This window comes from Buteo buteo, chromosome 4, assembly GCF_964188355.1.
Source record: "Buteo buteo chromosome 4, bButBut1.hap1.1, whole genome shotgun sequence".
NCBI lineage: Eukaryota > Metazoa > Chordata > Aves > Accipitriformes > Accipitridae > Buteo > Buteo buteo.
In genome coordinates, this window is record NC_134174.1 from 7,058,482 (window position 1) to 7,072,793 (window position 14,312).

Sequence of the window (14,312 nt, forward strand, 5' to 3'; positions counted from 1 at the left end):
GGAAGCTGGCCTAGAAGCATAACTTCTGCTTTGCTAAATCCCCTATTTAGGGCTGAAGGACACTTTGCAGGATGTGTTGCACTTACCGTACTCAGTTTTAGAATGAGTTATTTTTATTGCTTTATTTCTATTTCTTTATCTATTACTCTGATGGGTAAGTAACATCTGCTTTTGCTTACAGCAGCCTGACTGTGGGAACCCAGAAACATGAAGAAGGAAATAAGATCAGCCACCACTTTCATGGAAGAAGATATTCCAACATCAGACCGCGTAGTTACTGAAGAGTTACAGAACCACTTTTAATATAAAGGCCACTGGCAGAGGCACGGTAAATACTCTCCTGTATTAATCCCAGAAAATGACTGAAAAAACTAAATAGCTTAAAATATGTAAGATCTAATTACAAACTTCCAATGACACCAAAGAGTACAATATTCCAAAGGAGAAGAACTAAGAGGCATTATGGGAAAAAAAAAAAGAGGATAAAATTAAAATGTTACCTGCAAAAACACAGGTCTTAATAGAAAACCCAAAAAGCTTACAAAAATGAAACCCGTTATGCTTGAGAAATATTCATGTTAAAAACACCAACCAAGGGGAAGAGTCATAAATATCTCCCAGCAATGTGAGTCTCTTCTTTCCTGAAAAAGTTTTGTACCTTGAAACCTAAAGAAATTATAAGACTGTGTTCACTGCAAGGAAGGAGCGCTGGATAAAAGAAACTACGTTTGTTTTATAACAACAGTGTAATGCTGTTGCCAAATCTGCCTTTAACACCAAAGATTAACTTTTAAGAATTCACTTAGAAGAGAACAGAAACAAATACAGGCAGTTTAAATTAGGGTGAAAGTGCTCCTAATAAACACCCAGAAATACCTCCAAATTCCTTCCTCAGGACCTGATATTTTCTGATTCTGTGAAGATGTGAGCACAGTATTTTTGAAAAAAATCTTACTACCCCCTCACTAATGTCTTTAGAACAGCAATTACCTAAATTCAAACCCTTTCAGAAAGCATCAAAGAAGGTACAATCCTAAATGTTAAGGCAACTCTTAGTGGTTCATCATCTTAAAGGGACAGAAAACAAGGCTGAGTTTCACATATAGTCTCTCAGAGGTATCAGCATTATTTCTCAACATTGAAAACAGCCTGAACAGACAATACAAGAAACAGCTGCAAAATAAAAAAAAAAAAAAAAAAAAAGAGGAAGCTTAAAATAATGCAACACTGTCGATTTCTCTCTCCCCATTGATAATTTGTATGATTATTTCAACAGAGAGAAATGCCACCTGTCTGACCATCAGGAAGAATTGTTTTGTCTATTGAACAGATTTTACAAACATACAGCATCTATAGCATTTCTTACTCTACACTTACAAACATCCTGATCAGTCTCAAATAATTGTTACTTAACAACAAAACATGTGTCAAAACCAAGCATATTATACCTCTTCTTTAAGGACGAACTGTCTAGCAGTTTTTGGAACTTCTGTGGATGTCTCAGCTGCCATTTTCAGGAATGTCAGGCTTTTCCCCTCCTGTGCAAAGTCCAGATTACTATGAAATAAAGCCAATATTTGCCTTCAGAGTAAAGTTAAAAGGTTCATTTCTGCATTCTACATTAACAAATAAAACTTGCTGGAGAAAGTTAGGGACATGTGATGGCAAGTGCAATTCACATTTTCAGCTCCACCTGATGGTTTCAGAGTCAAATAATTCAAAGGAGAAGTGGGAGTTTGGGTCAAATCCCTGACTTACATAGTCATAATAGTCCTATCAGCTGCTGAGTAGCGATGCTGGCTAAAGCCACCCTCAACTATTCAAAGGTCAGACACAGACAGAGACAAAATTGATCCATTTCAGTCAAATTGTTTCATTCTGATCTGGAAGAAGTGCTGCCAACACAGCATTACCACAACAGGACTAAGCACTTCACTGTGAAAGTGGAAAAGGAAACTTATACCAAGGGGACTTCAGTGGTAAAAATTATCTGCTATTGAGAAAGAATCAGAACTAGAACCTATTTCCACCTTACACACATCACAAATAAACACGTAAATGACTCAATCCTTACCCCAAAAAACAAGGTCAAAAAGTCACCATGTTGCAAGTCTAGGTGGCACATGGAGTTAGCGTGACCAAAGCACATCAGTCTCTCTTACTGGGAATGGTGTAGCTAACACAGTGCCAAAGGCAGTTGAATACATGCCCAAAGCAAGACTCTGCACCTGCAGCTCAGTGCCTCAGCCTGCATCCTAATGCTCCGTAGGAAGATAAGATTGTCCACTCACTCTCTCAATCCAGTTCTAGATGAAAGGCACACCAGGCAGCAGAAACATACGATGCATTAGAGATTCACCATTAGTCCCCTGTCTCACTGTGGAGCTATGGGCCACTTTTCAGCACAGAAACTCTTATTTCAAGGAAGCTCATCTCTGATACCAAGTTGTAGTACTGAAGTCCTGAGCATCAGCATGAATCATAAGCAAAAAGACAGTGCAAAGAAGCAAACCAGTTTGAACACCAGGGGAGATGAGATAATCTTAAAGATCTCTATCACTCTTAGTGTTGATGGTCATAAGTCTTCCATAAAATTAACAGGAATCTTCCCGTTGACTTCAGCTACGGTTTAATAAGGCTCTGTGGGGTCTCTACAATTGAACAGTACCTGAAGCGAGTTATCACCGTCTCTGTCATACCCAATTTTAGCAGTCTTATTTTTTACTTTATCCTTTTATGATAACATCTACTGCACATTTGTGAAACATTTAAAAGCATGGAGCAACAATCAGCTTTCTTGCTTATTAGATTTGCATTTAATTCCATAAAGAAGTTACAAGGAATAGGTAGTACAAAATACTTCTGGTTATCAGCAGGATTAAAACTAACGTACATAAATCCATTTCCTCAGTATGTACACAGGGCAGGCTCTTCCTTAAGTCTTAAGACAGTCATGTTGCATGAAGTAGGTCGCACTAGTCAAACGTTCAAATTGTTTTCACGTAACCTAAGTCCTGAAAAGGAAACCTGACCTATTAAACCCAATTCTGTTCTTTCATAAATACGTTCTATAATCCTTTCTCAAAGCAATGAAGCTCCATCTTAAAACTATGTAGGTTTACTATCTGCCTTACTATTTGCATGAAAAACTGTTCTAGAACCTCACTTGCTTATCTTCCAACTTCTATCTCACGTTAGTTCAGTTAGCTGTTACCCATTTGTTCTTGAGCCAGCAATGTCTCAAACTCTCTTCCCTTAGGATTTAAGACCTGTAGCTGGATAATGATCATGGTCTTTTGCTGTGACTCTAAAATACAAGATCAAGCTTTCCACCAACTTATGCAAAAGAAGCACAGCTCAGCATAGCAGTTCCAAGAGGTTCCTGGTCATCCAGAAGAAACAGTCAAAGGAGGCTCTGAGTGATGCCCTGTCATGGCTTAACCCCAGCCAGCAACTAAGCACCATGCAGCCACTTGCTCACTCCCCCCCCACCCAGTGGGATGGGGGAGAGAATCAGAAGGAAAAAGGTTAAAACTCGTGGGTTGAGATAAGAACAGTTTAATAGAACAGAAAGGAAGAAACTAGTAATGATAATAATAACAATAATAAAATTACAATAATAATAATAAAAGGATTGGAATATACAAAACAAGTGATGCACAATGCAACTGCTCACCACTCGCTGACCAATGCCCAGTCAGTTCCCAAGCAGTGATCACCCCAGGCCAACTCGCCCCAGTTTATATACTGGGCATGATGTCCCATGGTATGGAATATCCCTTTGGCCAGTTGGGGTCAGCTGTCCTGGCTGTGTCCCGTCCCAGCTTCCTGTGCCCCTCCAGCCTTCTCGCTGGCAGGGCAGTATGAAAAGCTGAAAAATCCTTGACCTAGACTAAACACTACTTAGCAACAACTAAAAACATCAGCGTGTTATCAACGTTCTTCTCGCACTGAATCCAAGACAAAGCACTATACCAGCTACTAGAAAGATTAACTCTACCCCAGCTGAATAAAAATACAAAAACCTCATACACCTACCTACAACAAATTCACCTCCTATGTTTGGAAAGAATTATAGCCTTTTTGTTGACAATGTAAACATATCAAGAGAGTATATAGTGAAACATACCATAGAATCACAGAACAGTTTGGGTTGGAAGAGACCTTAAAGATCATCTAGTTCCACCCCCCCGCCATGGGCAGGGACACCTTCCACCAGACCAGGTTGCTCCAAGCCCCATCCAACCTGGCCTTGAACACTGCCAGGGATGGGGCAGCCACAGCTTCTCTGGGCAACCTGTGCCAGTGCCTCACCACCCTCACAGGGAAGAACTTCTTCCTTACATCTAATCTAAATCTACCCTCTTTCAGTTTAAAGACCTTACTCCTTGTCCTATCACTACATGCCCTTGTAAAAAGTCCCTCTCCAGCTTTCTTGTAGCCCCCCCTTTAAGTACTGGAAGGCTGCTAGAAGGTCGCCCTGGAGCCTTCTCTTCTCCAGACTGAACAACCCCAGCTCTCAGCCTGTCCTCATAGGAGAGGTGCTCCAGCCCTCTTGATCATCTTCATGTCCCTCCTCTGGACCCGCTCCAACAGGTCCACGTCCTTCTTATGTTGGGGGCCCCAGAGCTGAATGCAGTACTGCAGGGGGAGGTCTCACGAGAGCAGAGTAGAGGGGGCGAATCACCTCCCTCAAGGTGATATCCTTGTTAAAGTTTTTCTTTGACAGGACTGAATAAGTCTTCCTCTTTTAGTCTCCCCTCACAGGAAATGCTGTTCCATTGATCATACTAATCCTTCTACATATGTTTGCAAGCATCAGTGTATCTTTCTCAAATGTGGATTACCACATTTGTACTCTAAATCCCACAAGCAGCTATAGTAATGGTTTGTACAACAGTATTAATACTTACCTGTATCAGTTACAAATACACAGGAGAACCTCCTCTCATGGCAGAAGCTGTTTTCAACACAGCTTGCCCTCTTCTGCAGCAGACAGATTCAAGGGTGGCTTGGAACTTAAATAACAAAAAAATATACAGCTTCAGTGGTTTGAATTATCACTAAAATCTACGATAGGTGAAAACAAGAGAAAGGAAGACTCATCAACCTCAGCTTCTGTAGTTTTGATCTCCTCCACAAGTGGGTGCAATAACTCTATGTACGAGTGACATTTTAAAAAGTTCCACCAAAAAAGTAATTTTTTCATCTAATTCATCTGACTGTATAGAAGTGAGAATTTCTGCATTAGAAAGCTGAAATACCATTTGGTTAAATATAGGCCGCAATTCTGCCATCTCACATCAGTCATACTGTCAAGGGTGGCAACACGTTTTGCTCATAAACAAAATCAGCTGCAACTGAAAGTTAAACTTAACACTACAATGTTAGGTTTCTAAAGCCCTATGTTGGGTTTCAGAATAGACCTTATCTTGCAGCCCTCAGACACAAAGGTTCTTCTATCTCATAAAATTACCACCGCATTATTTGAGTTAAGAATGCAACACAGCTTGCACAGTAGCCTGGGAACCTGACTACCTGATTTAGGATTACATGAACTCTATGAATATAAATTTTTAATAGTTATCAGTGCAATCTTAAGAAAATGGCAATGTGTCCACATTTATCAGCCTTCTTAGCACAAATCAACAGCACTTGAACTACAAATTATGGGGGAAAAAAAAAGTTTGGCCCACTTCTACCTTCTCTGATGATTTTTGTGGCTAGTATTACAGGGTACTGCTGGCAAATTATGCTGCTTGTTCCATTTATTTCATGTGGGGGTCAAACTCAGCCCTGAAAAAGGCATACCATTTATAAAACATGTAACTTTATTCCCACTGCTTAATCCCTTATTGAGTAGCTTCCTTTCAAGGCAACGCCCAACCATTCTACAGTTTCCAAATTGTCCTTCCTAGTAATTAAAATCTTAAGCTAACTGAGGCCTGTGAATCAGCTCAGAGAGTAGCCAGGCTATCAGGGCTTTACATTAACCTACCCAAGTCACGATAGATGGACTAGCGTTTCTAAATCACTTTTCAAAAGATATACTCTAATCCAAACTACACATCCCAGCTGAGAGCAACCAGATTTAATGGAAGCTCAGCAATGGTGTCCTAAGGCAAGCTCAAGATAAAACAAAATACAGGGTTTCTTATAAAGAATGTGCAAAAGGGGCACTGGCAGCATTTTACGCATGATTTAACCAACAGCACGCTGAGATAAGTGTGCTGAAGATAAATATCACTAAAAGCTCCTAAGTCACTTTAAACCTGTTACTATCAGTCAGTGCACTTGCATTTCAGCAGTACAATTCTAGCAGCAAAATCAATTAATTAGCAGAAGTTGATGGGAGAGAGGGAAAAAGTTGCATTTTTGTCACGGTATCTAGCAGCATGGACGACCCGCTCAGCACCAGATGAAACACGGAAAAATAACTGGTTCTCGCCCTGCAGGACAGACAACAACAGCAACAATAAACTTGCACAAGCAGAAGAGGTTTAGCAGCATCTCGGTATCGTTATGGACCTTCCAGACCACGGATGTGTGAGGGGGCCTGGGCAGACAGCCTCAAACGGGCGAAGCGAGAGCCTGCGAGGAAAGTGTCGGATGGAAACCGCTCGGCCCTCCACGCAGGTGAGACGACGGCAGAACCACGGGGCTGAAGAAGAACGCATTATTCCGTTGTTACTTGCGAATTATTAAGTTATTAAAACGAAACGCAGCCCCGCTGGAGGCTCGGAAGCTCCGTCGCCTCAGAGCTCCACTATAACGCTGGAGAGGTGAAACCTTACAGGAGCACATGCAAAGCCAGAAAGCAAAGCCTGCCAGGCTGGGGGGGAAATAAAAAACACCCGCCGCTTCCCTCAGGCCACCCGTGTTTTCAACGTCACCACCTGGAAACCCCGCGCTGGGGCCACGCACACGTACGGAGGCCTGGAGAACGGCCCGGCAGCTGAGGGGAGACGCTGACCGGGACCGGGACCGGGACCGGGACCGGGAGCGGGCAGGGCGGCGGATAGCTGAGGTGAAGCGAGCTGAGGTGAGGTGAGGTGAGGCGGCAGCCCTGTGCGCCGCTGAGGCGGGGCCGGGTGCCCCCGCGCCGTGGTGCGCCGCCGATGGCGGGCCGGGTGGTGCCGAGAGCTGCGGGGGAGGTTCCGGCAGGAGCGGGGGCTTCCGGGAACAGCGGGAAGAAACGGGCCGAGCCTGGACCGGCCCGGGCCCGGTTGTGTTTGGAGGGAGAGGATGAAGAAGGAGCAAGTGGTGCACTGTCAGTTCTCTGTGTGGTACCCGCTCTTCCGGGCCGTCACCATCCGCAGGTGAGGGGAGCGGTGTGGGGCTGGGCCGGGTGTCGGCCTAGGCCGGGCGAGGGGCCGGGAGAAGCGGGTGTGAGGGGAGAAGGTGGGGAGGCGTGTGAGGGGAGAAGGTGGGGAGGCGTGTGGGGGAGAAGGTGGGGAGGCGTGTGGGGGAGAAGGTGGGGAGGCGTGTGGGGCTGGGCTGGGTTGGAAGTGGGCTTGTGTTGGGGCAGGGTTGGGTGAGATACAGGGGACCTGGCGTGGGGTGGAGGTGGGCAAGTCTCGATCGAGCTGGGGCCTCGTCCCTACACCCTGAGGGGGTGTTTGGGGCGGCCCTGGGGCCAGGCCAGGCCAGGTATCCCTGTGCTCCCTGCTCTCCCGGTGGGACTCTGCGCTGGGCGCCAGCTGATAGCCGCATCGCTGCTGTTGCCGCTTGGTTGCTCGAAGGAACTGAGGCTGAATGCGCCCAAACCAAGTGGCTGAGGTCGCGTTTCTGTGTGTTTCTGGAAGCTGTAGCAAATTCTGCAGTTTCTAAGGTGCTGTGGCAGGTCACGAGATGGTTACGAGAGCTACCAGTAACTCAGGAAAGTCAAGCTCAAGATAGGTGACCTCTTGGATTAAAAAGCGCTGACGTCAAGCTTTTAGTAATCAAAGCATTTAATCTTTTATAATTTTTAGTGTTTAGCACATGCATACTTTTGGCAAGTTTAGTGATAGTCCTGCATTTTTGGAACGTTCGGGTGGTATAGGCAAATTTTGGTTTGGAACTCAGAAGGGGAACCTTTAGTTTGAACAACACGTTGTCTCCTCGCTAGCCACACACACTCTTTCTTTGAATTTCTTAAAGCTTTGAAGGAGTGGGGCATTGTTGTGCATTTCATCTAAAATTTTTGCCTCTTTCTCTCCTACTTTTCTGGAGGGAAAATGGGTACTGCTTTTTGGGAAGAGACGAGATGGGAGAAAGAGAAATGGTTTTTTTCATAGTGTTAGAGAATAAAACATACTGTTATTGAGCTGTGTTCCATTAAAAACAAATTCTTTTTTATTCAACTCTTGTTACTTTTTTTAACGAGTAATATAACAATAAATAATAAAAGAAATTATCATGTTTCTTCCAGTGTTATACTTCCGCTACCAGAGAATGTGAAAGAATATTTGTTGGATGATGGAACGCTTGTTGTTTCCGGAAGGTAAAGAGTGTTCCTCGCCCCCCCCAGCCTCCAAGTATTAATACTATTTTATGTTCACGGTGCTGTTTTGCATACACATACTATATTTTGCACAGTGAGTTTTTAAAATTTGACTAATCTGGCTGCAGTAAACCTCATACTGTATGAGCATGTGAATGGGCTGACTGTTGCTCTTAGTAAAACTTGGCTTGCTGGTGCCTGATGCAGATCCTAAAATCCATTTAATACACTTTAATACTTCTAGGTCAAGTAGGGGCAGTTCCTTCTTTTTTTTTTTTTCCCCACCTCTCCTTGCAGAGTCTACCAGTCTCTCGGTTGCACAGCCTGCTGGTTTGTGTTTGGTTGCTTTGATACGGTTAGCTCCAGTTCAGAGGCTTGGTCTGTCCCGTGCGGTTCACATGCCTGCTGCCTTATCCAGGGGTGAAGTGGCATTACCTGAGGTTAATTCTCAATAAGATAAGCGATATAGAAAATCTTGGTAATTATTGAGTTTGTATAATCCTTTGCATACATATAATCCATGCATATGACGAGGCTGAATGTCCTGTATGTATACCTGTGCCAGGATTTTGGATGTAGAAGAATGAGGTGGATAGATATGAGAAACAGTTGGTAAGAACCTAGGGCTTGTTCTTTGTTTTCTGCTTAGAATCTCACTGTATGGCTTCCTTGTAAAATGATTATTGCAAGCATACATCTTGTTAATGGCCAGACTCAGAAATCAGTCCGCACTTCACCATTTCCTAACTGGTAGTTTGCCTCTCACAGAGCAACCAATTAGGCTGTGAGTGTAAGGGAGCTATGTCTAATTTATTAGGAACCAATTTATGTAAAATTGAAGCTGTTGTTTAAACACCTTGTAAAGATGAAAGGTCTTTTTCAATTTTAAAATTCCTTTTTTTAATAAAAGGTATCCAGAAAATTAGAATTGTTTTTAAAACCATTTTGGATAAAAATTAATACTGTCACCTGCTTCTGCAGAATTGTGCAGCTTATTTAGCAGCAGCCATTTATTTTTTAATAAGACTTCAGAAGAGCTGAAACTTAGGGTGTGACTTTACAGGTATGTTATACAAACAACTTCTGCTGTCTTCTTGTGGTTTAACCCCAGCAGCAACTAAGCACCATGCAGCCACTCACTCACTTCCTCCTTACCCTGTGGGATGGGGGAGAGAATCAGGAAAGAAAAAAAAAAAGTAAACCTTGTGGGTTGAGATGAGAACAGTTTAATAGAATAGAAAGGAAGAAAAGAATAATTATAATAATAAAATGACAATAATAATAAAAGGACTGGAATATACAAAATAAGTGATGCACAATGCAACTGCTCACCAGTTACCAACCGATGCCCACTTAATTCCTGAGCAGCAATTTGCCCTCCCTGGCCAACTCGCCCCAGTTTATATACTGGGCATGATGTCCCATGGTATGGAATATCCCTTTGGCCAGTTGGGGTCAGCTGTCCTGGCTGTGTCCCCTCCCAGCTTCCTGCGCCCCTCCAGCCTTCTTGCTGGCAGGGCAGTATGAAAAGCTGAAAAATCCTTGACCTAATCTAAACACTACTTAGCAACAACTAAAAACATCAGTGTGTTATCAATGTTCTTCTCATATTGAATCCAAGACAAAGCGCTATACCAGCTACTAGAAAGAAGATTAATTCTATCCCAACCGAAACCAGGACATGTCTTCAATGGAATAATGGACAACTGTATAATTTACTTATATTTTTAAGATGTTTCCAATTTAAAATTCCTTTTAGAAATGAGTTTTTCACTAAATTGAACTTTCTTAGCTAGATGTGAATGTGATCTTCTTGCCGTCAAGGCCAAGATCCCTTTTAATCTTCAGTAAACTGGTATTTGACCTCTAGATCTCAAAAACTAAACTGGTAGTTTAATCTCTGTGGAAGGGACTGCAGCAACTTAGCTTGTTGAAGAGTTGACTTTTGGCAGGGCCTTACATTTGAACTTAACTGTTTGCTACACTGACTTGCTGTGAATAAGTCTTCTTCAAGAGCTTGGTCTTTTCCTTTAAGGTCTTCACACTCAGTTATATTGGATAAAGAACTTCAAAAGTCCCCTAAAACTTAAAGGGAATATTTGCAGTCAAGTGCTTTCTCCTTGGTATGCTAGTGTTTACAACTGCAGATCTCACCCGTGTAGAAAAAGGAACTTTTCGGGAAGAAGCGATGACTATGTATCCACTTTCTGCAGTATCTTCTTTTCTGTGTGTGGAGTGTGAGGACACTCTCTTTTCAGAACCAGCAATTCACAGGTCAACATCTGAAACGCAAGTTTTATAAATTTTTATTTGGAAAAGGAGTATGGAGGCAAAGCATAATTTAAATTGAACTTGTGTTTAAAAAAAAAAAAGTTTGTTCAATTTGTGCTTCTGTCAGAGTACAGTAAAGTTGGAAAAGAATGATTAATAGGGTATTGAAAAGCTTTGATTATGGTGTTTTCAGAGCAGAAAGTGATACGCTGATTTGAAAGAAGCTAAGTGTTTTGGGTAGGGCCCAAGTCTAATGCCAGGGTCTTCAGTTTTCTGTACTGGCTTGCTCTGATTTTACTCTGCCAGGGGTTTTGAGGCTTAATCTTACAAAAACATTTTGAGATCAACAGCCAGTAGATGCTATGGAATTGTAATGTATATGGTCAAGTCAAACTCCAGTGCTTAGGTTTTTGGTTTTTTTTTCCTGCTAATTTTTTATTTTAGAGAAGATCCACCAAGTCATGCTCAGGAGGGGAGTGATGATGCAGAAGAAATACAGGTCAGTATAAAATGCAACTTAATGTCAAGTCTCTTGAGAAAAATACGGACGTATAACCTTTTCTGCATAATTTATAGGTGAGGAGAGTACTTCACAAAAATAATAATCATGTGGTAGTTGCCTTGAAAAACTTAAAAACATCATTATTTATACTGTGATGTCAGGGAAGGTTTAAAATGTTTCTATGCTCTTTCACAGAAGACTTTTTAATTTCTTTATTTATTGATAATTGCATTTGTAATAACGAGTAGGGAATGTTGAAGGATGTTGGAACTGAACTTAATGCTGTTTCATGCCCTGAAGAATTAGAAGAAGGAGTGCATTTGGAGGAGTTATTTCAAGAAACAATGAAACTTTCTGAGGCTATAATAGCTCAGAATGGTATTCTATAAGAAAAATGCTGAAAAATGTTATAAGTGGAAGGTGACAGAAGGTACAAAAAGGAGATGAAAAAGAAATATAAGTGAAACTAATGGATCATGGGTCTAAGGACAGAAGTGCTGGAGACAAGCTTTGGACAGGGAAGACTATGAGTTCTGAAATGTTCAAGTTTGTGATATAAATCACAATTAAAATATAGGTATCATCTTTTATCCATACTTTAGAACAGTACTTCTGCTGAATATACAGTATTTTTCCTGTCTTAATTTATAGTCGTAATAATTGGGAAGATGGTGATGTTATGCTACAGGAGCTCCAGGGCAATGATTTGATCTACATGTTGTAGGAAGCCATGTGAACTCTGGTGTTCTCATAAAGATGTCTCAGGAAACCAGTGACCTTTGATTTGTTCTTATTTTTAACAGTGGTCGGATGATGAGAATACTACAACACTTAAGGTAAGGTCCTGTAAAAGCCTAACGTGTGGGTTTGTCAGCAGAATCCTTTCTGCAACCTTGTGATATAAACTTGTTGCCACTTAGAGATATCTGTTGCTGTATTTAATGTTTTTCAGACCATTCTAGATGAGTAGCAGTGTAGATGTCTGTAACTTTAAGAAAGTTTTGCTGGCTTAATTTTATTTAACTAAAAATAAAATGTTTTTCTTCATCCCTAACAATCACACACTTGTTAGACTATAGGAAATGAACTGAAGTATGCCTCTAAATATAGCTGTCTTTCATTTTCACCACTCTGAATGTCTCCCAATTACTTAATCAGACTGGATGCAGAAGAAACGAAGCCCCTGCAGCTCAATTTTCACAGCTCTTCTCTTAAACCTGTGCCATTATTTCCTCCTAAGTACATTTATTTCTATCATCTTTTTTTTTTTTTCCTCTCTTTATGCTCTCCTTGCATTGTGCCTGGCTCAGAATCAGGATCGTGATGGATATGAACCAGGCTTCCTTGATCTTTTACATCTTTTTTGAAACTTGCCGTTGCCTTATCATTGTCACAGTTAATATACTTGTGTCACTTGTCTGCCATTGATACTATTACCTCAGTCCTATTAGCTCCCTAATGTTTAACATAGTGTTGAATTGCTCACATTGGATTAGGTGCAATATAAACACAGCCCTGCTTTGAGTTGTGCGTATGCCTGCACAGTATTTATAGTCTAGATTTTAGTGTGCAGCCAGATCTGCACACACTAGTAGCTTCAGTTCAAATATCTAAGCTTTGATAAAGTAGATGCCTTAGCCTGCAAATTATTCAGAAGAAGCATTTAGGTATCCATCTTACCTTTTGCGAAGCTCATGTTAACGTTGCTAAAGAAATAATACCAGACTTTTGAATCAGGTTTTGTTATAGTGTACAACACAATAAGGAAATATATAATCAACAGGTATGATACCCATCAGAAGGGTATAGGCCGAGTGATTTCAGTTTAGCTAGGTAAGTATTGTGTACTGTGTACTGATTGCAGCTTTACAGCTGATGTTTTACTGGGGCTAGCTGGGATGGAGTTAACCTTCAGCTGTTGCTGAACAGTGCTTGCATATTGTCAAGGCTTTCTCTTTTGTCAAGGCTTTCTCTTTTCCGGGTCTGCCCCACGCCCCTCCCCAGTGACTAGGCTGGGGGAAGGCAAGAGAAGGAGAGGGGACAGAGCCAGGACAGCTGACCCAAATTGTCTTGAGAGAGACTCTGTACCATATCACATCATGCTCAGCAATAAAAGCAGGGGCAGAGGAAGAAGAGGGGTGGTTTGGCCTCCAAGATGGCTTTTGTTCAGAGACTGGCAGGGCTTTGTCTTTCACCAAACCTGGAACTTTGAAAACGGTTAATAATGAACACGGTTTGTGCCAGTGGCTAGTTCCTACAAAAATACACTTACATTTGGCCAAAGACTCCATCCATGGGCAATACTCTTTCTCTACCTGAAAACTAGGGACTGCTCTGAGGCCAGTGAGTGAATGGAAATAGTCTCCTATGTTTTTAAGTGTTGCCTGTTACCAGTTTGACAGTGATGAAGAGAGTGAAGAAACAGCCTTTGTAGAATGCAGAAGGGTGGGGAGCTGCATCTGAAGTTAACTGCAAGAGATGAGAATGGATCAAGTAGCGATGTGGAAGCTGAACAGGGAGACACTAGGGAACATAATGTGTAAAGAATAGTGGGACAGGCTGGAGACTGCTGTTCTGCATTTGCTGTCAGCCTAGGGCGTTCATATCTTACTAATGATAAATCCCAGGTTATAATTCTCTGTTGGTTTCTGGGCTCAGGGTGCAGTAAGGTGGGCTGTGGTTGTGGCTATTCTGATATGATGACCCACCTGAGTCATCAAGTGGAACTTGCTTCCCCTTGCCCCTTCTGTATTCTGAAGAAGAATTAGAATACAGGATTATAGAAAATTCTGTGTTTAAAAAAATGTGCATTAATATTGATAGTCGCAAAGTCAAGCATTCAAATTTTAGGAAATGTTAGAATCCAGCTTGTTTGTGCAGCCTTAGAGCTATCCTCTTGTGTATATTTCTTCGCTTGTATTAATCAAATGACATGATGGTAGTAACATTTCCCCAGGGAGGCTTAGTATGTGCTGGTATTACATATATAATGTGACTCCTGACTTCTGTCAAAACAAGAGGAGATTGGATCAGAATGCAGTGGATGAAGAGTTT

The 14,312-nt window shown here is 41.8% G+C and overlaps 2 protein-coding genes across 7 annotated transcripts in view; one reads left to right on the forward strand and one right to left on the reverse strand.

The window, feature by feature from the left end:
• Window positions 1-7,064, reverse strand: part of NUDT5 (nudix hydrolase 5) — a 134,069-nt gene extending 127,005 nt beyond the window's left edge. For 3 of the 6 annotated variants that reach the window (XR_012650005.1, XM_075024694.1, XM_075024690.1), the window contains exons 1-3: window positions 6,897-7,037; window positions 4,914-5,018; window positions 1,449-1,557 (exon numbers count right to left, since the gene is read on the reverse strand). Coding sequence is in view for 5 of the 6 variants with exons in the window: in XM_075024694.1 (XP_074880795.1) it covers window positions 1,449-1,511 (63 nt within the window). In the remaining variant the exon portion in view is untranslated. Of the gene's footprint in view, window positions 1-1,448; window positions 1,558-4,913; window positions 5,019-6,896 lie in introns of all 6 variants that reach the window. The other 3 variants (XM_075024693.1, XM_075024691.1, XM_075024692.1) reach the window with 3 other exon arrangements.
• A 65-nt stretch (window positions 7,065-7,129) lies between these two features.
• Window positions 7,130-14,312, forward strand: part of CDC123 (cell division cycle 123) — a 41,620-nt gene continuing 34,437 nt past the window's right edge. Inside the window, exons 1-4 of the mRNA XM_075024689.1 lie at window positions 7,130-7,319; window positions 8,414-8,485; window positions 11,201-11,255; window positions 12,062-12,094. Of these exons, the coding sequence (XP_074880790.1) occupies window positions 7,246-7,319; window positions 8,414-8,485; window positions 11,201-11,255; window positions 12,062-12,094 (234 nt within the window). The 5' untranslated portion in view covers window positions 7,130-7,245. The remainder of the gene's footprint in view (window positions 7,320-8,413; window positions 8,486-11,200; window positions 11,256-12,061; window positions 12,095-14,312) is intronic.